Source organism: Heteronotia binoei, chromosome 20, assembly GCF_032191835.1.
Source record: "Heteronotia binoei isolate CCM8104 ecotype False Entrance Well chromosome 20, APGP_CSIRO_Hbin_v1, whole genome shotgun sequence".
In the NCBI taxonomy this organism is placed as follows: Eukaryota; Metazoa; Chordata; class Lepidosauria; order Squamata; family Gekkonidae; genus Heteronotia; species Heteronotia binoei.
The window spans coordinates 22,518,347-22,543,827 of NC_083242.1; the positions used below are offsets into that span (position 1 = coordinate 22,518,347).

Genomic DNA, 25,481 nt, shown 5'->3' on the forward strand with positions numbered 1-25,481 from the left:
GGCAGAGCCATCAAGTTGCGGCTGACTCATGGTGACCCCAGAGGGTTTTCGAGATAAAAGTAACAGAGATGGTTTGCCATTGTCTTCCTCAGCATAATGACCCTGGAACTTCTTGGTGGTCCCTTCCTGGGCCAGTTCTGCTTAGCTTCCAAGATCTGATGAGATCAGGCTAACCTGGGCCATCCAGGTCAGGACAGTATTTGATCATGCTACTTATTTAACTGTCATAGTGTTGCTCTTTATCACTGATTTTATTTGGGGAAGGATATTATCCTGTATTTCAGGGGTGGCCAACAGTAGCTCTCCAGATGTTTTTTGCCTACAACTCCCATCAGCCCAAGCCAGCATGGCCAATTTATTTATTTATAATTAGGCTTATATCCCGCCCTTCCCACCAAAGTGGCTCAGGGCGGCTTACAACATTTTAGTTCACATAATTCAGCTTAAAAACATTTACATAACAAAGTTAAAACCATAATTAATAAGACATAAAAATAAGAATAAAAAGCAGCGGTCCATAAATGCATTTTTAGCTCCATCCAGAAGATATTCTCATTGTCAGTTAGTTGTTATAGGCCTGCCGGAAGAGGACTGTCTTACAGGCCCTGCGGAACTGCCCTAGGTCCCGCAGGGCCCGCACCTCTTCCGGCAGCTGGTTCCACCAGTAAGGCGCCGTTACCGAGAAGGCCCGATCCCTGGTGGATTTCAGGCGGGCCTCCTTTGGCCCGGGGATTACTAACAGGTTTTGTGAACCCGATTGTAGTACTCTCTGGGGAACGTGTGGGGAGAGACGGTCCCTAAGGTAGGCAGGTCCTAGGCCATATAGGGCTTTAAAGGTAATGACCAATACCTTGTACTGGACTCGGAATGTTATTGGCAGCCAGTGCAGATCCCAAAGCCCCGACCGAATGTGCTCCCATCTTGGGAGCCCTAATAGCAGCCGGGCAGCGGCATTCTGCACCAACTGCAATTTCCGGGTCCAACACAAGGGTAGCCCCATGTAGAGGGCATTACAGTAGTCCAACCTCAAGGTGACCGTAGCATGAATCACTGTTGCTAGGTCGTCGCGTTCCAGGAAGGGGACCAGCTGCTTCGCCCGCCTAAGATGAAAGAATGCGGACTTGGCAGTGGCTGCTATCTGAGCCTCCATTGTCAGTGAAGGCTCCAATAGTACCCCCAAACTTTTGACCCTGCTCGCCGCTATCAACGGCGCGCCGTCAAAAACTGGCAGGGGGATTTCCCTTCCCGGGCCACAACGACCCAAGCAAAGGACCTCTGTCTTCGCCGGATTCAGCTTCAGCCCGCTGGCTGATGGGAGTTGTAGGCAAAAATCATCTGGAGAGCTACCATTGGCCACCCCTGCTGTATTTGGTGTAGTGGTTAAGTGTCCGGACTCTTATCCAGGAGAACCGGATTTGATACCCCACTCCTCCACTTACAGCTGCTGGAATGGCCTTGGGTCAGCCATAGCTCTTGTAGGAGTTGTCCTTGAAAGAGCAGCTGCTGTGAGAGCCCTCTCAGCCTCACCCACCTCACAGGGTGTCTGTTGTGGAGGAGGAAGGTAAAGGAGATTGTAAACCGCTCTGAGACTGAGATTCAGAGTGAAGGATGGGATATAAATCCAATATGGCCATTGGGGTTATTTGGGAAACTCTTGTTCAGTTGTTTGAAAGATGATCAGTCTACCAGCATTTGACAAAGGGCTGTTTTCCCGCATCAAAACTTTTTCAGAGGCACCTTGCTCCACAAAACCGGTTCTGCAGAGCGCTCTTTAAGAGTTGCTGGGGGCTATCATAGACCAAGTGGAAAGGTTGACTTTTTTAAATGTCAGATTTCTGTCCTTGCCATCAGTGAGAATTGCAGCATCCCAGCTTTCCAAAACTAGGCAGACTAATTTGCATACATCAGTTGTGCTGCCTTCTAGACTTGTTTTATGTCTGTTCCTGGCAACTAATGCCAAAAGTCAGGGAAAGATCCGAGGAAGCATAGTTTGACCTGACATACTTAGATCTTCTTATGATTCTTTCTAAAATGATAGCAACAATTTCACAACAAGTTGCATAGAAACATAGAGCTGGAAGGGATCCCAAGGGTCATCTAGTCCAATGCAGGAAATTCACAGCTAACCCCAGTTTCCCCAGTGACCCCTTTTCTGTGCTCAGAAAAAGATTAAAAAATCTCCAGGATCTCTGGGCCAATCTGGCCTGGAGGAAAATTCTTTCCTGACACCAAAGTGGCAATTGGCATTACCCTGGGCATTTTATTTTATTTTATTTTATTTTACTTTATTTATATCCTGCCCACCCTGCCGAAGCAGGCTCAGGGCGGCTCACAACATAAAATCCCACAAACAATTAAATTAATGAGTATTAAAATTACACATTCAATAATAAAACAGATATACAATGATTAAAACAGTTAAAACAGAATAAAACAGAATATTGAGCTGGTGCTATTTTGGTGGCGACAGCCTTCTTCCACTTCTCTTAAATACCGGTGCCGAGTCAATTGAATGCCAGCCGGAAGAGGACAGTCTTGCAGGCCCTGCGGAACTGCACAAGGTTCTGCAAGGCCCTCACTTCATCTGGGAGTTGGTTCCACCAGCAGAGGGCTACAATTGAGAAGGCCCTGTCTCTGGTTGATTTCAATTGGGCCTCCTTCGGCCCGAGTATTACTAATAGATTTTGTGATCCCGATCTGAGTACTCTCTGGGGAACATGTGGGGAGAGACGGTCCCTAAGGCAGGTCCTAGGCCATATAGGGCTTTACAGGTAATAACCAGCACCTTGTAACGAATCCGGTATACTATTGGCAGCAAGGGCAGTTCCCACAGTCCCGGCTGAATGTGCTCCCACCTGGGCAGCCGTGTTCTGCACTAGCTGCAGCTTCTGGGTTCGGCACAAGGGGAGCCCCATGTAGAGGGCATTACAGTACTCCAGCCTCGAAGTGACGGTTGCATGGATCACTGTTGCCAGGTCGCCATGCTCCAGGAAGGGGACCAACTGCCTTGCCCGCCTAAGATGGAAAAACACGGATTTAGCAGTGGCTGCTATCTGGGCTTCCATTGTCAAGGCAGGCTCCAGTAGCACCCCCAAGCTCTTGACCTTGTGCGCCATTGCCAGTGGCACACCGTCAAACGCTGGTAGGGGAATTTCCCTTCCCAGACCACCACGACTCAAGCAAAGGACCTCTGTCTTCACTGGATTGAGCTTCAACCTACTCAGCCTAAGCCATCCAGCCATGGCTTGTAGCGCCAGGTCCAAATTTACTGGGACACAGTCAGGCCGGCTGTCCATCAGTAGATAGAGCTGGGTGTCATCAGTGTACTGGTGACAAGCCAACCCATACCTCCGGGCAATCTGGGCAAGGGGGCGCATGTAGATGTTGAACAACATCGGGGAGAGCACCGCCCCCTGAGGCATCCCGCAGTCAAGCACGTGCCTCCAGGACCGTTCACCCTCAATCGCCACCCTTTGTCCCCGACCATCAAGGAAGGAAGAAAGCCATTGCAAGGCCAACCCCTGAATCCCTGCGTCGGCGAGATGGCAGGTCAGCAACCGATGGTCGACTGTATCGAACGTTGCCGATAGGTCCAACAACATCAGTACCGCCGAGCCGCCTCGATCCAGATGCCACTGGAGATCATCCACCAGGGCGACCAGCACTGTCTCCGTCCTGTGACCTGGGCGGAAGCCGGACTGGTGAGGGTCTAGGACAGAAGCGTCATCCAGAAAGCTCTGTAACTGTAGCGCTACTGCCCTCTCAATAATTTTACCCCAAAAGGGTAAATTCGAGACCGGCCAGTAATGTGCCAATTTGGCTGGGTCTAATGTTGGATTTTTTCAGGAGTGGGTGGACAACAGCCTCTTTAAGAGGTGTTGGAAAACGCCCTTCCGCAAGGGATCTATATACGATATCCCGTATAGGATATCTGAGCTCCCTCTGGCAAGCTTTAATTAGCCAGGAGGGGCAAGGGTCCAGATCAGAAGTTGTTGGGCGTACAGTAGAGAGGATCCTGTCAACTTCCTCTAGGCTGAGTGTATTGAAGCGGTCCAGAACAGAACCAGAAGACAGGCAAGGGGCCTCGAGTTCACATACTGTCTCCAATGTGGCGGGGAGGTCGTGGTGGAGCGACGAGATCTTATCTGCAAAAAAGTTTGCAAAAGCCTCACAGCCGATCTCCAATTCCCTAGAATTTGGCCTGCCTTGTGGCAGTGTTGTAAGAGTCCGAATTGTGTTAAACAATTGTGCCGGCGCAAAATTGCAAACGCAGTCTTGGCCATAAAGTAAGTTTTCTTTGTGGCTTTGACTGCCATCTCATAGGACCTCATAAACTTTCTATAAGATGTTCTAGTCACTTCGTCTCGAGTACACCACCATTGCCTCTCTAGCCGTCTGAGTCCTCGTTTCATTTGCCGCAACTCCAGATTGTACCATGGTACTAGCTTAGACCGAGGGTACAGAGGTGCGATCTCATCGACGGCTCTGGAGAGTCTGTCATGCCAGGACTCAATCAGGTCATCTAGGGAATCGCCAGGGGCCCAGGAATCCCGTAGAGCCATTTGGAACCTTTCCGGGTCCATTTGGCTCTGCGGGAGAGCTAAAATGTCTCTCTCTCTCTCTCTCGGCTTGACTTCACGAACGAAGATTTAAGAAGGGTGCAGTAGTCCACGTCTGCTGCAGGCTCACTGGTGGCTGACAAGACCAATGCAGGACAGGCAGATCCGGCCACAGTGGCTGCAGGGAAAAGTCTGATTTGGGGTTGGTGCTGTAGCAGTGCGATTTTTCCTAAAATGTGCTCACCGCCTAAATGAGCTTGGGGTGGGACATCCATACAAGTCTTGAGGGCTTAGTGGTCTGACCATGGCACTGCTTCAGCAATAATACTGTCCACTAAAACTCCCGCTGCAAAGATCAAATCTAGCATGTGCCCCGCCTGGTGAGTGGGCATTGTAACAAGTTAGGAGAGTCCCAGTGTCGCCATGGATGACACTAGGTCCATTGCCTGACTTGAGGTCGTGTAATCGGCATGGACATTGAAGTCACCCAGGATCAAAAGCCTTGGGTACTCCAATGCCCAGCCTGTTACGGCCTCCATCAGGGACGGTTAGGCGAACGGTACACCAGCCAGATCGCCAACCTCTCCCCAACATCCCACACCGGACCGGCACATTCAATACCATTAATCTCTGGGGCCGGGAGAGCCTGGGAGGACTAAGCCTCTTGTATGAATAGAGCCACCCCTTCCTTCCCACCCGCTAGTCCGTGATTGATGAAAGACTGAGTATCCTGGGGGAGCCGTCTGGGAGAGAGCTACAGTCTCCCCATCTCGCACCAGGTCTCAGTCACGCAAGCCAGTCCACGTCCTGCTCAAGCAAGAACTCCCAAAGGATTGAGGTCTTATGATTTATGGACCTGGCATTACATAACACCAATGACGGAGGTGAGTAATTCAACCTGACCCTTCTCTCTCTCTCGGCTTGACTTCGCGAACGAAGATTTAAGAAGGGTGCAATAGTCCACGTCTGCTGCAGGCTCGCTGGTGGCTGACAAGTCCAGTGCGGGACAGGCAGATCCGGCTACAGTGGCTGCAGGGAAAATTCTGATTTGGGGTTGGTGCTGTAGCAGTGCGATTCTTCCTCAATCTTTATTTTTTGACCGCAAGTAAGGATGCCCGTTGACCGCAGCTAGCCAACTGTGTGTGGGAGGGGGGAGACGAGCTTTGTTTAGGCCACCTTTTCTAGGCCCCTCTCCATGTGGAGCAAGCAGTGCTGTCCCTAGATAAGGCTGCTTGGTCGTTCAGGGTGCTGCCGAAAAATGCTTTCGTCTCCGGGTCAGCATCAGGCGACCAATACCCTGAACCGTCTACATGCAGGATCGGGACTGCGGCTTCCAGTGGCATCTTCCACCTGCTGTTTCGCCCCTTGCTTATCGCTGCAGGACTTGGTGTGTTGTGGATGTGGATATGCCCTTTAGGCCTGCGCAGAGGAATTTTTAGGTGAAGCACAGTGTGCACGGTACTGGCTCCACCCTTTCACCTTGGGGACATCTGCCATGGCCCAGTAAGCCGGGACGCCAGCAGCGAGTCCTCCAGGTGGTAGGTGTTACATTAACGAGCTCTATCTGCCCGGGTTTGATGTTAGAGTTTTCCTTCTCTTGGCTGGCGAGGTTGGTGAGCCCAGCCTGCCCATCCGGTTATACCGCCGGACATTCGGTTGCACCATGACGTGGCAAACAGTGAGAAACGGGGGGGACCAGCGGGAAGGTGTTGCCACGGATGCAGTGATCCAGGAGAGGCCATTGCAGTGACCATCTGCCAGGCATAGCCTGACAGTGACCACGCGGCGTTCACTACACCGGGAAAGGAGAGGCTATGTATTGCGCATGCACTTTCCCTGGGGGGGGCAGGAAACCCAAGAGGGAGCCCACCCCCCCTTCCCCCCCCCCGACCCTTCTACCTGCCACCGTAAGGATGGGATGGCATGTATAACAAAGGGCAATATGAGTCAAGCACTGGCTTATCCCTTCCTGCCCTTTCATGATCTGCCTAAATTAACGGAACCAGCATTGCTGTCATGGCCATCTAGTCTCTGCTTTAAAACCTCCAAAGAAGGTGATCCCACCACCTCCTGAGGAAGCCTGTTCCACTGGGGAAGTGCTCTGATTGTCAGGAAGTTCTTCCTGAGGCTTAGCCAGTAACTCTTTTGATTTGGGGGAGGGACGGTGGCTCAGTGGTAGAGCATCTGCTTGGTAAGCAGAAGGTCCCAGGTTCAATCACCAGCATCTCCAACTAAAAAGGGTCCAGGCAAATAGGCATGAAAAACCTCAGCTTGAGACGCTGGAGAGCCGCTGCCAGTCTGAGTAGACAATACTGACTTTGATGGACTCAGGGTCTGATTCAGTAGAAGGAAGTTTCATATGTTCATATGCTCATATTTAATTTGAACCTAATCCAATGGTTCTGGTCCAGCCTTCTAGGGCAATGGCAAATAACTCCCCTCCACTCTCTGTATGACATCCCTTTGAATACTTGAAGATGGCCATATCCTATCGCCTCTCAGTTGTCTCCTCTTCAGGTTAAACCAGCTCCTTCAACCTTTCCTCATAGGACTTGATCTCCACCAAGCAGCAAGCATGTAACTCATAGCTTGGTCTTTCAATCTTTTCTTTCCAAAATAAGGCAAACCATATATTTTTTTTAAGAAGAGGCTGTACTGTCTGCATGTCAGGTCAAGTCTGGCCCTTCAGGGAAAACATTGGTTATTATCAGAGGGGATGCAGGCCCAAATTATGAGTTACAAGGAAATCACAGGGTTTCTAACCATATTTTTGAGGTGTGAGAGATCCAGGAGCAGGAAAGGGCTACTTCCCCTTCCTTTGCAATTATTCCCTAGCAAATCCCATGCTCGTGCATTTCAGTATCACACAACATGCATTGTTACATTCCCTCGGCTGCCTCTGAGACCGGAAATAAGCCACGCTAGAAGGGAAAGAGCCCAGATGGAGGAGCTACTGGAAGAATACATGCAAATATCCCCATTTCCCACCCTACCCCTCCATTACTGTTAAGCACTGTTCATTGTATTCATCTCATTTTTATTTCTCCTTTCTTCCTTGTAATTCAGGGTGGCTAACATACCTTTCTCCTCTTCCCTTTATTCTGACAACAACCCAATGAGGTAGGTTAAACTGAGAAGGAATGCCTGGCCCAAGATCACCCAGTGAGATTTTCGTGGCATGTGGGAACATGAATTCAGGTCTTCCCCAGCCTAGACCAAAAATGCAACCACAACACCACTTGCTGTATTTGTGAGTCCTCATTTGCTGCTTCAACATGCAATTCTACTCTTGGAAACGTTCCAGTTAACTGAACTATCAGGCCACATTTGCTCAGCTCCTTTCTGGTCACAATTTTTGAATGGGAAAAGGAACTATTACCCTGTTTCTCTAAGATGGGAGTTCTGAAGTGTTACTTTTAACTGTTAAATAAGTCCTTGGCATTTACGGGCTTGCGTTCTGCAACTCTTAAGCAGTGTCTCCATATGTCACGGAGAAAGGTATTCAGACCTCCAATGTTATCAATAAATATCTGATGGTTCTCCCCCTTCTCTCTTTTTAAAAAAAGAATATGAAGCCGAGCAACCTCAGCATCCTGACAGTATTAAACAAAAAGAAGAGCCCGCACTTATCATTCAGGTAAAAATCATCCACCTGGGAAAACCTTTGACTCCTTGGGTTAAAGTAGTAGTGTAAAATGTCCAGCATGTTTTCTCAAGTAGGTGTCAAGACAGGGCTGGTTATGATGCACAAATGTTTTGCAGCATGTGTCAAATATTCCATGTGTTGCAAATCTCCCAGAAAGGCTACGTGTCCGTAGACCACAGTTAAAGGTAGTACAGGAGTCCCATGGTTAGAACTCCAGTTTGGCTCTAACAGCAACCTTGGTTATGTGTGTGGCTCTGTTATACAGGGCTTTTTTTCTGCCGGAGCCCACAGGAGCAGAGCTCCAGCTGGGGTGGCCAGGGCTCCGGCTGGCCCTACCTGCCATGCTGGGACCCAGGCCAGGCGGTGTGGCCTAATATGCAAATGAACTCTTGCTGGGCTTTTTCTACAAAAAAAAAGCAGTGTGTTTATATATGCTTGCATGCACAATCTGGATTGGTACTACAGTGCTGGCAGGGTGTCTTTCTCCCCAGCATTCTTTCCCCGGCTGGCATCACACACCACACGCACTAGTTGTTTTAAGCGCCTATGGACAATAGAGACAGGGAGGTATGTCAGTCTATTTCCTGCTAAGGGGTAGGGAACGTTGACTCTCCAGATGTTTTTTTGCCTACAACTCCCATCAGCCCCAGCCAGCATGGCCAATGGCTAGGGCTGATGGGAGTTGTAGGCAAAAAACATCTGGAGAGCTAATGTTTCCTACCCCACACATGCATGGGCCAGTCTTCATTATGGTAATCGCATGGGGCGGGCAGGCCAAGAGCTAAGCTTTTTCCCAGTGTTGCATGTCTGATCTAGACATGGCTCCCTGCAGCTGCCAAATCCAGTGCCAAATCACCCTTATAGAGTTCACTTCCTTCCTTCTTAATATTAAAAAGTATGCTGTGTTTTCCTGTTCCACCTGTCAGCTTCATTTTTTATGAATTGGCACATTAGTGAAATGTACAGTGCTTACCTGTTGTATTCATGCATATTTCAGCATCCCTGCTTGATCAAAAGGATTAATACAGACAGGGAGAGCAGGAAAAGGAGACCTACATCTTGTTGGGTTTTTGTTTTTTAACATGGGTTATTTTCACCTGTTGTCACAAATGCAAGAAGAGCCCATAAATTCTTGTACAGTGGAATCACAAATCCAGAAGACCATTTCAAGCATCTGTTGCCTGCGAAAACTTCATGTGGCAAAATCGGGGAGTTCTACACTAATTCAGTGATCTGTGATGGTCTTGAAAGTTTTATCTAATGCACAAAAGCTCCTCTGCTATTCTGCCATTTGTGTCTTTAAGCCATTTCCTAAATATGTTTCAGCAGTGTTGTTTTCAGTCACGCACAAAAAAAATAGGCTTCAATTGATAATCTCTCTTGGGAGAAACTAGCAGGCACTTGCACTGTGTACATTGGAGGGTCGTTCATTTATTTAGCTGTCATTTTCTGCCTTCCTTCAGTCGCTTTTCAAAGTCCCAAAGGATCCACTGAGTAAAATAATAAGGTTGAAGAAAGATAGCTCTTTTATAAGTCAGTTCTTGACTTCTAAAGAACAATGGGGATTATTTTGGGAATGAGAATAATAAGAAATGGTTTCTGTAGTCTTCCACAGTTTTTGTGACCCTCGGAATACTTGCTAAGCAACTAGGGTATAGAGGTTTTAGATTGGCTCCCCCCCAAAACAAACAAACAAACAAACAAACAAAAACCTAGCCTGGGTCCTGATGTTGTTCACTTTCATTTTACCCAGGCTCCTCTGGATGATAGAACTCTGGTACCTCTTCATGTAGATGAAGGTGAATTGGCAGTGGCTGAGGACGTGGTTCCTTCAGAGCCCCCTCCTCCCCTTGTGCTACCACAGTCACCCGAACTCCCCTGTCTGAAGACATGTAAGTAAGAACACATATGGCACTCTTTAATTAGCATATCACATTTCAAGAAGCAAACAAAGTTAAACCCATTGTCCACATCTGCTGCAAAGGTCATCAGTAATCATCCATACTTCATATTAGAACCTCAAGGGCAGACCAGCAGCAGTACACATTTATGTAGGGCTTTTTTTGTAGAAAAAGCTCAGTAGGAACTCATTTGCATATTAGGCCACACCCCTGACACCAAGCCAGCCGGAACTGTGTTCCTGCTCAAAAAAAGTCCTGCTGTTTGTGAATCCCCTTTCCCCTGGCATGTTGTACAAAGGTTGTGATGAGCAGGAGTGTCTAAATGGACAGGTTGGTTTTTTGTGTGTTGTTAATAAAAAGGTAAAGCACCAGTCGTTTTCTAGTCTGGGGTGACATTGCTTTCACAACGTTTTCACAGCAGACTTTTTACGGGGTGGTTTGCCATTGCCTTCCCCAATCATCTACACTTCCCCTCCCCCCCCCAGCAAGCTGGGTACTCATTTGACTGACCTCGGAAGGCTGGAAGGCTGAGTCAACCTGGAGCCAGCTACCTGAACCAGCTTCCGCTGGGATCGAACTCAGGTCGTGAGCAGAGGGCTCCGACTGCAGTACTGCAGCTTTACCATTCTGTGCCACGGGGCTCTTGCATTAATATTACATTTACAATCACCCTGCCCTTTTGAGATAGGTGGTGCAGAGTGCCGTCAAGTCTCAGCCGACTTATGGTGGCCCTGTTAGTCACAGGTGGCTTGCCTCTTCATCATGGGCTTCTCTAGCAGCCTCCCATCCAAATACTGACCAGGGCTCACCCTGCTTAGCTTCCAAAATCTGATGAGTACCGACAATCCCACGGAATTTTATACTGAAACAAGAACATCAGAGAAATTAGAAATGTACATCTTGGTTTTAGGACTGTAAATTGTATGAATGATTTTATTATGTATCTTGTTTTTAATGTTTATGTGGTTTAATTTGTTGTTGTTAGCTGCCCTGAGCCCAATAGGGGAGTGCAGGATATAAATTTGATATAAATAAATAAATGAGACTAGACTAACCTGGGCTATCCAGGTCAGGAGGTGAGGGATTTAAAGTTCAAATAAATAACGGATCCCAAATATCTATATGTTTTGCATACCAAATTGGCTTAAATCGGGAAATGCATGTGTCCAGAATAGATCTGACTCTTCCAGCAAACAAAAATGCTTTGTTCATTTGTTGCCCAGGCTCTCCAAGAGAATTTTTAGAACATTTTATATTTCCAGTCCTTCTCCCAGGAATGACAGAACTGTTGCATCAGGCTAAGAAGGAAAAATGTTTTGAGGTCAGTTATTAATTTTTAGCTGTTACTTCTGAAATAATCTTCAGCTTGGCAATTCTCTTTCAGGAAAACAGACACAAATATTTTTATATGCTGTGCTAAACCAGAGCTTTTCTTGTGCATTTATTCTGAAACCATCTGGTCCAAAGTGTACATTTTAAGTAATTGGGGCAGTGCTGTCCCTAAAGGGGTTATAGAGCACCCAGAACACATCAGCCTGGACACCCCATACCCTTGGAATGCTTTCTTTTTTTTTACTAGATTTACTAGATTTACCACTCCTCATTCTAATGCCCCTCTGCCTTTTGGAAAATGGGTCTCCTTATCTGTCACCCTACTGTATCCTTAGTTACTAGGACTGATGGCTGGCCCCACCTTCATTCTCCTCTTTGCTCCTTACTTCTTCTTTCCAACTCAGCCCTGTTTTCTCCTTGTCCTCTGCTGCAGCCTCCTTGCTCAGCTTTGTTTCCCAAGCTCTCTGTCAGTCTCTTCCTCCTGTTTTCACATTCCCTTCTGCTTTTATCTCTGACCCTTTATGAGATCCAGTTTGCTGTAGTGGTTACGTGTGTGGACTCTTATCTGGGAGAACCGGGTTTGATTCCCCACTCCTCCACTTGCACCTACTAGCATGGCCTTGGGTCAGCCATACCTCTGGCAGAGGTTGTCCTTGAAAGGGCAGCTGCTCTGAGAGCCCTCTCCAGCCCCACCCACCTCACAGGGTGTCTGTTGTGGGGGAGGAAGGTAAAGGAGATTGTGAGCTGCTCTGAGACTCTGTCCTTGAAAGGGTAGTTGCTGTGAGAGCCCTCTCAGCTCCACCCACCTCACAGTGTGTCTGTTGTGGGGGAAGAAGGTAAAGGAGATTGTAGGCCATTCTGAGACTCTGTCCTTGAAAGGGCAGCTGCTGTGAGAGCCCTCTCAGCCCCACCCACCTCACAGGGTGTCTGTTGTGGGGGAGGAAGGTAAAGGAGATTGCAGGCTGTTCTGAGACTCTGTCCTTGAAAGGGCAGCTGCTGTGAGAGCCTTCTCCAGCCCCACCCACCTCACAGGGTGTCTGTTGTGGGGGAGGAAGGTAAAGGAGATTGTGAGCCGCTCTGAGACTCTGTCCTTGAAAGGGCAGCTGCTGTGAGAGTCCTCTCAGCTCCACCCACCTCACAGGGTGTCTGTTGTGGGGGAGGAAGATAAAGGAGATTGTGAGCCTCTTCGGAGTGGAGGGCAGGATATAAATCCAATATCATCATCTTCTTCTTCTTTGCTACCCAACACCTGTCAGAGGTGTAACACTCACAGTTAATGAAACCTTCAAAGGGAGGGATGTCCCTGAGTAATAGACCAAGGAATGGCCAATGTTTTTAATTATTATGGTATTTATTTATTTAGAATGTTTATCTGTTGCCTCTCTGGCAACCTGCTCAAGACAGTTTATAGTGAAAACAATAAAGCCATTGAAACGCAGCTATTAGAAAAACAACAAGGGCATTGAAAACAAACTCAGCTATTTAAACTGGCCAGGGCACAGAAAAAAGATAACATGACATGCACATTCAGCCTATATAATACACTGTTCGGGCTAGAAGACCTTAAGACTTTAAAAAGAGATGAAAGCCCCATAGTTAAAGAGCTGGGCAAAAAGCTGTGCATTTTGCTCCCTAAAGAAAAGTAGGGTAGGTATCAGGTGAGCCTCATGTGCGAAGGCATTCTGAAGGTGATGAAAGCCTTGTCTCAGGTGGCCACTGACAGAGGCACAGGAAACAGGTCTTCAGAAGAGGGTCTTAACTGGCAGGCCGGACAATGTGGGGGGGGGACAATGTGTGTGGAGATTTTGAGTTTCTCAGAGACATCTGGTTAGCCAGTGCTGGAAACAGAACACTGGAGAGCAAGCACAGCATAGTTGGACTAGGATCATGAAGATCCAACTTTAAATCCCCACTTTGTCAAGAAGTGTGCTGATTGGCCTTGGGCCAACTGCTCTCTAATTGAAATAATGGATCCCCATAGGTTTGATGGTGGGTTTCTTAGAAGCAAGCCTTATTAAGTCTTCATTGCTGTTGTATTTCTTTTAGTTGCTATTTTGTTTGTTTGTTTCCTCTCTAACTTAACATAGTTAAAACATAGCTATTAATGGTATGTTCACCTCCCCCTCCTTCCCCTTTAAAAGCAACATTTCTAAGCAGTAATCATCAGAGTGTTTAGGAGTATTCTGTATTTGAAATGCAGTTCCAAGTGACACCTGCCACTTAATGACTACTACAGCAGTCCAATATCACAGCTTTGTATGTTCTGCAAAGTGATCTCAAATGTTATTGTTTTATGAAATACCCCTGTTTATTTGCTATACTTATGCACCACTATTCAACCAAGCATGACTTGCCAAATAGCCTTTTTAAAAAAGCAAAGGTAGTCCCCCTGTGCAAGCACCAGTTGTTTCTGACTCTGGGGTCACGTCACGTCACGATGTTTTCACAGCAGACTTTTTACGGGGTGGTTGCCATCGCCTTCCCCAATCATCTACACTTTCCCCCCAGCAAGCTGGGTCCTCATTTTACCCACCTTGGAAGGATGGAAGGCTACCTGAAGCCAGCTTCCGGTGGGATCGAATGTGAGCAGAGAGCTTGGACTGCAGTACTGCAGCTTTACCACTCTGCTTACAACCCATAAAATCTGGCTTAAAGGTTCAGCGTGTTAGGGTTGTGTGTGCGTGTGTATCAAGGAGGTTGTTTGATGGTCTCTTCTCAATAGGCCATGGTCCAGATTATAGGCATTCTCTTCATATGCAGGGGGCAGAAACATCTGTAGGTCAGTGGAGTCTCGTTAGGTAAGATACTGAATGATACACAAAACAAACACGGTTTCACTGAAACCTCCCCCCTTCATTTTACTTTTCTTCCACATGTGAAGATGCTTTAGACTGATTCAGATCAGCGGTGCACAGTCAGACTGATTCCTCACTAGCAATTGCTCCGCCCCCAGGCTTCTGCTTTCCCCAGCTCAAGTGATCAGTTCCCCAGCAGTTGCTGCACGGGTGCATTTTGATCCACAGCTCACTCCAGTTTCCCCCATGGTTTCTTGCTCTCCAAAAAACAAACCGCGAGGAGATTTGCGAATCAAAATGTGCCTGCACAGCAACTGCTGCGGAATTGATCGCTTGAGCTGGGGAGAGCAGAAGCCCAGGGTGGTGTGAGGAATTGCTCTCATACTGGCAGTGGCTCTGCAGGGTACCGGGTGGAGGTCTTTCACATCACCCACTGCAGAAGATGCTGGGGGTTGGACCTCCTGATGCAAAGCAGAGGTTCTTCCACTGAGCCTTTCCCATTTGCCCAAGGGCGCTGTCAGCAGTCATGCTCTGAAGTGAGTACGGAAGGCAGCATTAACTGAATTGTAGGACAGATAAGCCAGTCTCCTTTAGCAGCCAGTCAGAGAACCCTGCAGGAACTGTTGACCTTTAAGCAAGATGGAGAAAGACCTTTCATTTGTCTCTCCCATCACTGAAGGCAGAACTGGCAACAGCCCATAACAGTGTAGGTGGGGCTTTTTACAGGAGAACAGTTATTGTGAGAGACATCCTGCAACCACTAATCTTCGACATCATTGCAAAAAAAAGGGGGTGGGAGGGGTGGGGAAAGGAAACTATCTTATGAGATCACTGGTCATCTACCTCAGTATTATCTACTTTAATTGGCAGCAGCTGTTCAAAGTCTTGAGCAGAGATCACTCTTTTACTGCCTTATACTGAATCAGATAACTTGTCCACTGTGATCATTATTGTCTGCTGTGAGTGGCAGCTGTTGTCCAGTGTCACGGGCTGGGGCCGGGCCAGGCAAAGTCCAGGGGCAGTCCAAGGTCTGTAGCCGGTGAGCAAAGAGGGTCCAAGGCGCCGAAACCGAATCACAGTCCAGGTATCGCAGGTCAGAGGTTCAGAAGCCAAAGTCAGGGGGTCCAGAAGTCAAAGCCAAAGTCAGGGGGTCCAGAAGCCAAAGTCAAAAGCCAAAGTGGGTGCTAGAACGTCAGGTAAGTGACTAGTTGCTTCCACAAAGCCTTCTCCCAAAGCCCACAGCTATATAGCCCTCTGCTGGCTGTTGCCCATTTGGGCTAATTGCTGGCTCAGAGAGGCAGCCAGGATCCTGCTGAGACTCAAGCATCCTCACTCCAGAAGGGCCAGAATCCTTTCAAAACTCAGGGCTCAGGGAGCGTCTTGCTCGTGAGCGTGCCACCCTCCTCCGATCCCTGAGGTCCTGACGAAGGCGGTCATGCACACGAGCCACACGAGAGGGCGAGGCAGGGGGGCTTGGATCTTCTCCAGCAGGAGGCAGGGGCACTGGTGCAGGTGGCAGGGGCACAGTTTCTTCTGCAGGCTCAGCTTCTTCTGCAGGGTCCCCAGCACCCATGACATCCAGGTTCTAAAGGTGGAAGTCTGTCATATCAACTACTACCTGGATCTTAACTGGGGATGCCAGGGATTGGACCTGGGATCTGGAGAGCCAGTTTGGTGTAGTAGTTAAGTGTGTGGACTCTTATCTGGGAGAACCGGGTTTGATTCCCCACTCCTCCACTTGCACCTGCTAGCATGGCCTTGGGTCAGCCATAGCTCTGGCAGAGGTTGTCCTTGAAAGGGCAGCTGCTGTGAGAGCCCTCTCCAGCCCCACCCACCTCACAGGGTGTCTGTTGTGGGGGAGGAAGGTAAAGGAGATTGTGAGCCGCTCTGAGACTCTTTGGAGTGGAGGGCGGGATATAAATCCAATATCTTCTTCTTCTTCTTCTGCCTGCCAGGCAGATGCTCTATCACTGAGCCACAGACTCTTCCTTATATGTATGGACTGGTCAATTCTATCTCATTGTATCTGAGGAAGTGTGTGTGCATGCAAAAGCTCATTCCTTGAATAAAACTTTGTTAATCTTCAATATATCACCAGGAGTGACCATAGGGCACTGTGTGGGCAAAGGCAGAAGGCAGGGAGGGCATGCATTGCAGCGCAGTCGCTCTGGCTTCCAGAAGCGGAGGCTGGAGTGACATGGCAGCGCATGCACTTCCCCGTCCTCTGCCTTTGGCCACATGGGGCCAGCAGAAGGCGTCAGGGTGGGGCAGGCACCGCAGAAGAGGCCGGACAGCACGTGGCCTCTTCCAGGCTCCCAGGGGGCCTCTTCTCCAGGGCAATATGAATCGCTCTGGAGGCAGGGGCAGGTGGGAGGACCCTTCCCCGTCCCACACCCTAGGCAGCTGCTTAGGCCTGCCTAGCGGACGGGCGGGCCCTGCATAGCACTGGACTCAGACTTTGTTTGCTGCTTCATATCAACATGGCGACCCATCTAGATCTATTTCCAGACCTGTTAGCTTAGCCCCTTTAAAAGGAGGTTGTTGGGGATTGTACCTGAGGCTTGATGTATGCCCGGCACGAACTGGACCAGTGAACCATGCCCCTCTCTTCCTCCTCCTCATCTAGGGTGCAGAAAACCTACATGCTATCAAACTTGAGTTAAAAAGATTCATTTGAGCTTGCTATGGTCTTGAAATGAGTTTAATCCATTTGGTTGTTTACGGTCTTTTCTTAAATAATATTTTATTCAGTTTAAAATGTAATAATGCAATAACAATTGCAGTAATTAAAAATGGTAGAGTATTGATATAGAACCAATGGCTGGAGGTTTACAAACATGTTATTGTAAAATAAAAAATAAGGTTACCTAGAAAGGTTGCTAGTTATTAGTTTGGAAAATTATAAAATTGTAAATATCTCCTCGGTAGTACAAGAGAAAATAATTAAAAGAACAAAAGGAATATAATTCAAAAAATTTACTCTTTACTTGCTGGAAGAAACAAAAGTTGGGTTTTTTTAAAAGCTCAAATTCAAATAAGGGTAATTATCTTCACTAAATTAGGTAACCATGTTGGGTTATCTAAACCAGAGATATACGTAACGTAATGAAAGTTTATAGTCTTTTGACTCTCACTGATTTCCCACTCATCTTACGCAGCCCTCACGTTCCTCTTCTCAGCAAGGCTTCCTTCCAATTCCACACTATCTGCCCCGGGGCTGCAAGTAACGTCAGCATTTTCGCGCAGCTAAAAACCAGTTTCTGTTTGCTGTGCGAAAACGCCGACGTTACTTGCAGCCCCGGGGCAGATAGTGTGAAATTGGAAGGAAGCCTTGCTGAGAAGAGGAACGTGAGAGCGGCGTAAGGTGACTGGGAAATCGGTCCCTGTCTCTGCCCACCTCCTTTTCTGTTGCACCAGTGATGAACCAGATGGGTGAATGGAGCATGACCTGAAAGATGGAGGCAGCAGGCCTATTCTGTACTGTCGCTACTTACTTGGGATCAGAATTGGGGGGATGAGCCATATGTCTGGTACTACTGCTGCTTGTGCATTGCCTTCTGCTAAATAGCCTGAGTGTTCACGTATAGTTTGCAAAGAAGAGGGAAATAAGGCTGTAACTCTTAGTGACCCTTTAAAAAAAAAAGCAATTCATCAAGATGCTAGCAGAATTTTGCACACTGTTGTCTCCAAGGGCATCAAACAAATGTGATACAGAATGGGAAATTATTTGCATTGTGAAAAATAACTTGAAACCCATCTGTTGTCTAACAATACATATTGTACAGAGGTTTCCTGTGTACATCCGGGTTTGCTCAGCACAAGACAGCTGTGCCAAAGGCAGGCTGGCTCACTTTCCCCCTGCTTAGAAACTCTGGCAGAGCCTAAAACAGCACATAACCCAGTTTGATTCCTAGTGTAGACTTTCCCAGGTTTTAGTGGAATTGCACCCAAGATAAAACCAGTGTGGTGTAGTAGACAGAGTGCTGGCTTTAGACTGAAGAGACCTGGGTTCTAGTTGTCACTCAGTGGAACACACAATGGATTGTGCTAGTTGGTAGCTCTTCTAGGAGGTCCTGTCCCCCTCTTTCTCAGTTATTGTTGCCATTATTTGGGGAAGCATCTTCTGTTGAGATCCAGGAGAGTATACGACAACAGCTCATACTAATTTCTGTAGTTTTGAACATCTGTGTCAATTTGAATGCTTATGTCAAATGACTAATTAGTCCAATCCAAGGTCTTTATAGGGCAAATTTGTAGGTCTGGATTTGGAGCAGTTATACCATACATCTTTGGGGCCAACCACATTGCATTACTGCTGTGTGTATTAGAAGTCCCCTCCATCCCTTGTAGGAGGTGGTTTGGAGGAGGTGGTGGTTTGTACTGGAGAAAGCACAGGAGGGAAAGGATAGCTTAGCCCTTCTTCCTCCTGTCATTTTCCCACTAAGAGTCCCACCCCCACAGGCAGCTTTTATCCCCTGGGTTTTCAGACTCGCTTTTGAAATGTAAACCTGGATCTAGAATATTGGCAGGGTGAAAAGTTGGCTTAATCTGGGGAATGAGGGAATCTTGGGAAAGCAGTAATTAAGTACTTCCTTTCCCCCCTTCCCTTCACCCTTGCAGATTGACTCTTCCCTAAGTTTACATAGGACTGCAACTGTAGGAGCAAAGCTACATGTTATATGGGTTCAGCCGTAACAAAGCTCTCTTCTCAGATGTCTTTATGCTAATGCTAAGTTCCACTGAACTCAGTGGGATTGGCTTCTAAGGGTGCCTAGGAATGAACTGCACATCTCCCTGATCAGAACAGCTACCCTGAAACCCCGTTTCTGTCAAGCAACTATGGTGACCTCAAGCCATTGCTGTTGGGTATTCACTGATGACCTGCCAGTGTACAGTGGAAGGTGCCACTTGCTTTCAGTCAGCGTAGCCTGCCTTACGGAATTGTTCTGAGGGCAGAATTGAGGACACTGTAACTACCCTCCTCTCTTTGGCGGAAGAACAAAGCAAGAGCCAAGTGGCACCTTTAAGAAGAAGAAGAAGAAAACATTGGATTTATATTCCGCCCTCCACTCAGAGTCTCAGAGCGGCTCACAATCTCCTTTACCTTCCTCCCCCACAACAGACACCCTGTGAGGTGGGTGGGACTGGAGAGGGCTCTCACAGCAGCTGCCCTTTCAAGGACAGAGTCTCAGAGCGGCCTACAATCTCCTTTACCTTCCTCCCCCACAACAGACACCCTGTGAGGTGGGTGGGGCTGGAGAGGGCTCTCACAGCAGCTGCCCTTTCAAGGACAGAGCCTCAGAACGGCCTACAATCTCCTTTCCCTTCCTCCCCCACAACATACACCCTGTGAGGTGGGTGGGGCTGGAGAGGGCTCTCACAGCAGCTGCCCTTTCAGGGACAGAGTCTCAGAGTGGCTCACAATCTCCTTTCCCTTCCTCACCCACAACAGACACCCTGTGAGGTGGGTGGGGCTGGAGAGGGCTCTCACAGCAGCTGCCCTTTCAAGGACAGAGCCTCAGAACGGCCTACAATCTCCTTTCCCTTCCTCCCCCACAACATACACCCTGTGAGGTGGGTGGGGCTGGAGAGGGCTCTCACAGCAGCTGCCCTTTCAAGGACAACCTCTGCCAGAGCTATGGCTGACCCGAGGCCATGCCAGCAGGTGCAAGTGGAGGAGTGGGGAATCAAACCCGGTTTGATAAGAGTCCACGCACTTAACCACTACACCAAACTGGCTCTCTAAATGTTTTTTTAGCAGATTTAAAGAATCACAAGTTGGGGTCTAACAAACACCAGACCCCAACTTGTGATTCTTTTAATCTGCTAAAAAAACATTTCCATGACTCTGCATACTAACTCACTGCCCACTTTCTCTATATTTAGGACTGCGTGCCATTCCATCCTATTGTCTGATGAAGTGTGCTTAGAGCACACAAAAGCTTACATTCTGAATAAAACTTTGCTGGTCTTAAAGGTGCAACTGGACTCTTGCTTTGTTCTACTGCTTCAGACCAACACAGCTGCTCACCTGGATCTATCTTTCAAGGAAGGTTAGGAGTGAAAATATAATCAGCAGTTCAGCCTACTTAATCATGGTTTAGTAGGGTCTACATTGAGCTGTAAGCTATTATCAGACCGAAGCTCTCTTTGTCTTGCTGATGTAGATTAACTCAGTGATCCCCAGCAATTTGTCTCATATTTATGGTCACCTTCTGTCTTCTAGAGAAAAAGGACAAAATTTATCGCTCTTGATTTCTTGACTGAATGGTTGTACAAGTAAGTTGTTCACCGTTGTAAATGTTTAACATTCATTATAATGCATTTGTTGTTTATAGAAATTGAGGCTTCCATGCTTTATGTAAATTTTAAACAATATCTCCTTTTAATGTATGGTGAAATTATCAGTCACAACCCAAAGAGGAAAGATGAGCCGTTTGTAGAATTCTTCGAGATCCCTTTTGTGAAGGACTGGCTGAGGGACCAGTAAGTATTTCTGCAGTTTCAGACTGGCTTTCCCCTTTCTCCTCCTCCTTTCCACCAGATGTAGATAGAAATGCAACACAATTGCCCCTTTTGATTTCCTTTTATTATTCATGTGTAACAAAGCATCTCAGACACACATGCTAATTTGGTAGCTACCTAGATTCAAGTCATTTTGTCCTAGATTAATTTGTGCAGAAATTGGACTGGAGAGCGCTAAACGTTTCATTATTCTGAAGAACAGGGGATTTTAAATTGCCTGCTGTTATTATGAATATCTTTATGCTAATGAACACACAGTGTTTATTAGCACAACAGTTTGAAAATTTTCCTTTCTGGGGCTGCATTGGTAAGAAATCATTCCTCCAAAGTGTTTTAAAACAGCAAATGGTGCTCTTTTTCTGTTTTGCGATTGCAGTGTGAAAGTCAAGGGCAGTTATTTGATCAAACATCAGCATTCTTACTCTGAATTTTTAAGTGATCATCTAACATTTCAATTCAATAATCTTTATTGGAATTATATCGAACATCTGGGAACCAATCCATCCATCAAATGGCAATTTGCAAATACATTAAGCGCCTCCTAGATGCTAGATATAAAAAATCTGCAGCAGTTTCAATTACCAGTTGGTTCCGAGTTGACAACAGGAAGACAATTTTATATTTGTTGGGCTTCGCTGTTTGTTCACTCAAACAGGGGTCAATGAGTATGGAGCACAGGTCAGAGTAAAAAGTACAGTTTAAGAACACATGTTCTAAAGTTTCTATCTCTGGACATGCACAAGTGCACAATCTATTACAGGATCATAGAGTTGGAAGTGACCTCCGAGGTCATCTAGTCCAACCCCCTGCACAATGCAGGAAACTCACAAAGACCTCCCCCTAAATTCACAGGATCTTCATTGCTGTCAGATGGCCATCTACCCTCTGTTTAAAAACCTCCAAGGAAGGAGAGCCCACCACCTCCCAAGGGAGTCTGTTCCACTAAGGAATTGCTCTAATGGTCAGGAAGTTCTTCCTAATGTTGAGACGAAAACTCTTTTGGTTTAATTTCAACCCATTAGTTATGGTTCTACCTTCTGGGGTCACAGAAAACAATTCCACACCCTCCTCTATATGACAGCCCTTAAGTACTTGAAGATGGTGATCATATCACCTTTCAGCCGCCTCCATCCAGTCTAAACATGCCCAACTCCTTCAACCTTTCTTCATAGGACTTGGTCTCCAGACCCCTCACCATCTTCATCAATCTCCTCTGGACCCATTCTAGCTTGTCTGTATGTGGTGCCCAAAACGGAACACAATACTCCAGGTGAGGTCTAACCAGAGCAGAGTAAAGCGATACCATCACTTCATGTGATCTGGACACTATACCTCTGTTGATACAGCCCAAAATTGCATTTGCCTTTTTAGCCACTGCATCACACTGTTGACTCATGTTCAGCATATGGTCCACTAAGACCCCTAGATCCTTTTCGCACATACTACTGCTATGACAAGTCTCCCCCATCCAATAACTAGGCGTTGGATTTTTCCTGCCTAAATGCAGAGGTAGCATAGGGAGTTTTATGGAATCTTCCAAGAAGTATGGCAGATGGTAGCACATTGAACCTAGCTAGGGAATAGGCGCTGTGTTGCCAAGGGGCATCATCTGACATTTGATCTGTGTAGAATTTACTTGTGAATTTTTGTACACGGTGCTGTGAAAAAAATATTTTCTCTCCTGGAACTATTTTTACACATAAAGCTGTTTTATACATGTGGGCTCATCTGAACTACAGTCACTTGGAAAGAAGGCTGCTGAGAGGCAAAGGACAAAGCAGGGACACAGTTCCTGGGGCACTGGTAAGCCTGAGGGACCATGGGGTCCTGTAAAGGCATGTCATTTGTTTTTGTGCAGTGATTGGGGTAGGCCTGGGAGTTCTGAGGGGACATCCACAGTAAATCCTTGTCTGAAGACTCCACAATGGCCCTCAGCTGCCCTTTGTGGAGGCTTCTCTGCACTAGGCCATCAGCTCTTGCCTATTTAATCGGTACTAATTATTGTTAAAATGTTAAATTGTTGCTTACTGTTTTATTGTTTTAGTTGAATGTTGTTAGCCACCCTGAGCCTGCTTCGGCGGGGAAGGCGGGATATAAATTTGAGAAATAAATAAACCGTTCTGTGGGTCTTGCAGCGACATAGTGCAAAATGACGGCAGTTCTCTAGGAAGTCACTTGACCCCAATAGCTAGCAATCTGGAGGAGCCTTTATAGGCTGATCTACACATGGATCAGGAGAAGGTGAGCACCGTGGGAGCAGAGCACACTGTACCTGCATCTTCAGTCGAAAGGGTCATGTAGGTGATCTGAAAGACCTCAGCTTGAGACCCTGGGGAGATGTTGCAAAACAAAAAGGATGCCCACTGCCCACCTGCACCATGACTACCACACAGCAGTAATCGGAACAATCAACCACGGAGTGAGCACATGGAGCAACAGGTTAAGGGTGGATGTTTAGTCAAAATTCTCCAGCACAAAAAAATCAGGATCAAATTAAAGGTGCAACCAATATGCACTAAGCTTGTCATCTGACCACAGCCTTAGAGTGGCATGGTTTGCTGTGACTTATTTATGTGACTGTCCCGCAGTTATGGAACACTTTCACCCTTAAAGGTGCCTTATTGGCCTTCAGGGAACTGTAAAATTTACTTTATTTCAGAGAATGCTTGTATGAATTCATAGAATCACAGAGTTGGGAGGGGCCATTTAGGACATCTAGTCCAACCCCCTGCTCAGTGCAGGATCATCCTGGAGCATCCCTCACAAGGGTTTGTCCAGCCTCTGCTTCAAAACTGCCAGGGAGGGGGAGCTCACCAACTTCCTAGGCAGCTGATTTTGAGTGTCAAACAACTCTGACTGTAAAAACATTTTTTCCTAATATCTGTCAAGTTCCCAGTTCTCCTTCAATAATCATGACTCTCCATGTTTTTGGATAAGCATTTAATGTAAGGCAGGGTACAGTAACGCTGACACGCAATCAGTGTCAAAACTGGCATACAACAAAACAGGCACTGGTTATGTACTCTTGCAGGGGCCGTTATAAGCACGCCTGAATTTAGGGCGCAAAGACAGTTTAAACTTAGTGGCCACAAATCACACACACACTCACTACTGAGCATGCTACAAGACATCCTAAGATAGAAGCTGTGGCCTTGAGTGCCAAGTGGTTTCCCATCTCCCAGGAGGTAGGCTGTTAACTTTGGTTTCCCCAGCAGTCTAAGCATACATTTCTCAGGTGACATCAAACAGATACAGATAATGGCAAGGAACTTAACAATAAATAGCTGTCTTTTGCTGTGTATGAGATTGCTCGTTTTAAATACATTTTCAATTGGAGAGTGATTGTTGCCCGCCTTTGCAAGCATGGTTCCAGATAATACTTTGTGTACTTGATCCTCTCCACATTTACTCAGAAATGGCTGCTGTTGTGGAAAAAGGATGCTGCAGGGCATGTGGTCTGTTCCTTTCTAAGTTTTTGGCCTAACTTATAAAAGAAAAACAGCCTTCTTCCCAAAACAGAACTAAACAGAAATGTTGCCTTGTAGATGTTTTGAAACTTTGGTCTCTCAAAATGAAAATGATGATTTATCCATTTTTTTGTATGATCGATTTGATTTCAGCACCAGCTAGATTAAAGCAGGAAGCTTGAAAAAGTCATTAACATTTCATAGATGGGCTGGTGACAATTCCATTACCCTATCTGCATTATTCATATAATTGAAGACAGGCGTCTATTTAACAGTTAATATAATGGAAGGGAAGGTAAGTCACTCTTGGGGGAAGTAATGGCTCACCATTTAATGAGTATTTAATTTGATCTTTAAAGGTGCATAAAGTGATGAGCCATTACTTTCCCCAAGAGTGGCTTCACTTCTCCTCCATTGATTAACTGTAAAGTAGATGCCTATTTTCGCGGAAATTAATGGTCTCAACTAGGAATAACCCTCTACTCTGAATGGGCATCCAAACTCCTTGCCTATGGTGTAGCCCAGGGGTGTCCAACGGTAGCTCTCCAGATGTTTTTTGCTTACAACTCCCATCAGCCCCAGCCATTGGCCATGCTGGCTGGGGCTGATGGGAGTTTAGGCAAAAAACATCTGGAGAGCTACCGTTGGCCACCCCTGGTGTAGCCTACTTGTTTCCATTACTAGCTCTGGAGGAATAGCCCTATGAGGAAAGGCTGAGGGCCTTGGGAATGTTCAGTCTGGAGAAGAGGAGATCGAGGGGGGACATGATTACTCTCTTTAAATATTTGAAAGGCTGTCATTTAGAGGAGGGCAAGGAGCTGTTCCACTTGGCAGCCAAGAATAGGACCCGAAGCAATGGGCTCAAATTACAAGCAGAATGGTACCAGCTGGATATTAGGAAAAAATTTTTTACAGTCAGAGTAGTTCAGAGGTGGAACCAGCTGCCTAGGAATGTGGTGAGCTCCCCTTCATTGACAGTCATTTCATCTTGTTTAGCCAACCTACAGGGAGCCCCAGCAGAGAGGAACAGAGCCAGTTTGGTGTAGTGGTTAAGTGTGCGGACTCTTATCTGGGAGAACCGGGTTTGATTCCCCACTCCTTCACTTGCACCTGCTAGTATGGCCTTGGGTCAGCCACAGCCCTGGCAGAGGTTGTCCTTGAAAGGGCAGCTGCTGTGAGAGCCCCCTCAGCTCCACCCACCTCACAGGGTGTCTGTTGTGGGGGAGGAAGGTAAAGGAGATTGTAGGCCACTCTGA

General features: G+C 47.0%; 1 protein-coding gene across 1 annotated transcript in view; it reads left to right on the forward strand.

Moving 5' to 3' along the window:
* IQCK (IQ motif containing K) overlaps window positions 1–25,481 on the forward strand; it is a 95,609-nt gene that overhangs the window by 7,725 nt on the left and 62,403 nt on the right. The window contains exons 2-6 of the mRNA XM_060260500.1: window positions 8,126–8,196; window positions 9,959–10,097; window positions 11,330–11,427; window positions 20,460–20,512; window positions 20,642–20,719. Coding sequence (XP_060116483.1) covers window positions 8,126–8,196; window positions 9,959–10,097; window positions 11,330–11,427; window positions 20,460–20,512; window positions 20,642–20,719 — 439 coding nt within the window. The remainder of the gene's footprint in view (window positions 1–8,125; window positions 8,197–9,958; window positions 10,098–11,329; window positions 11,428–20,459; window positions 20,513–20,641; window positions 20,720–25,481) is intronic.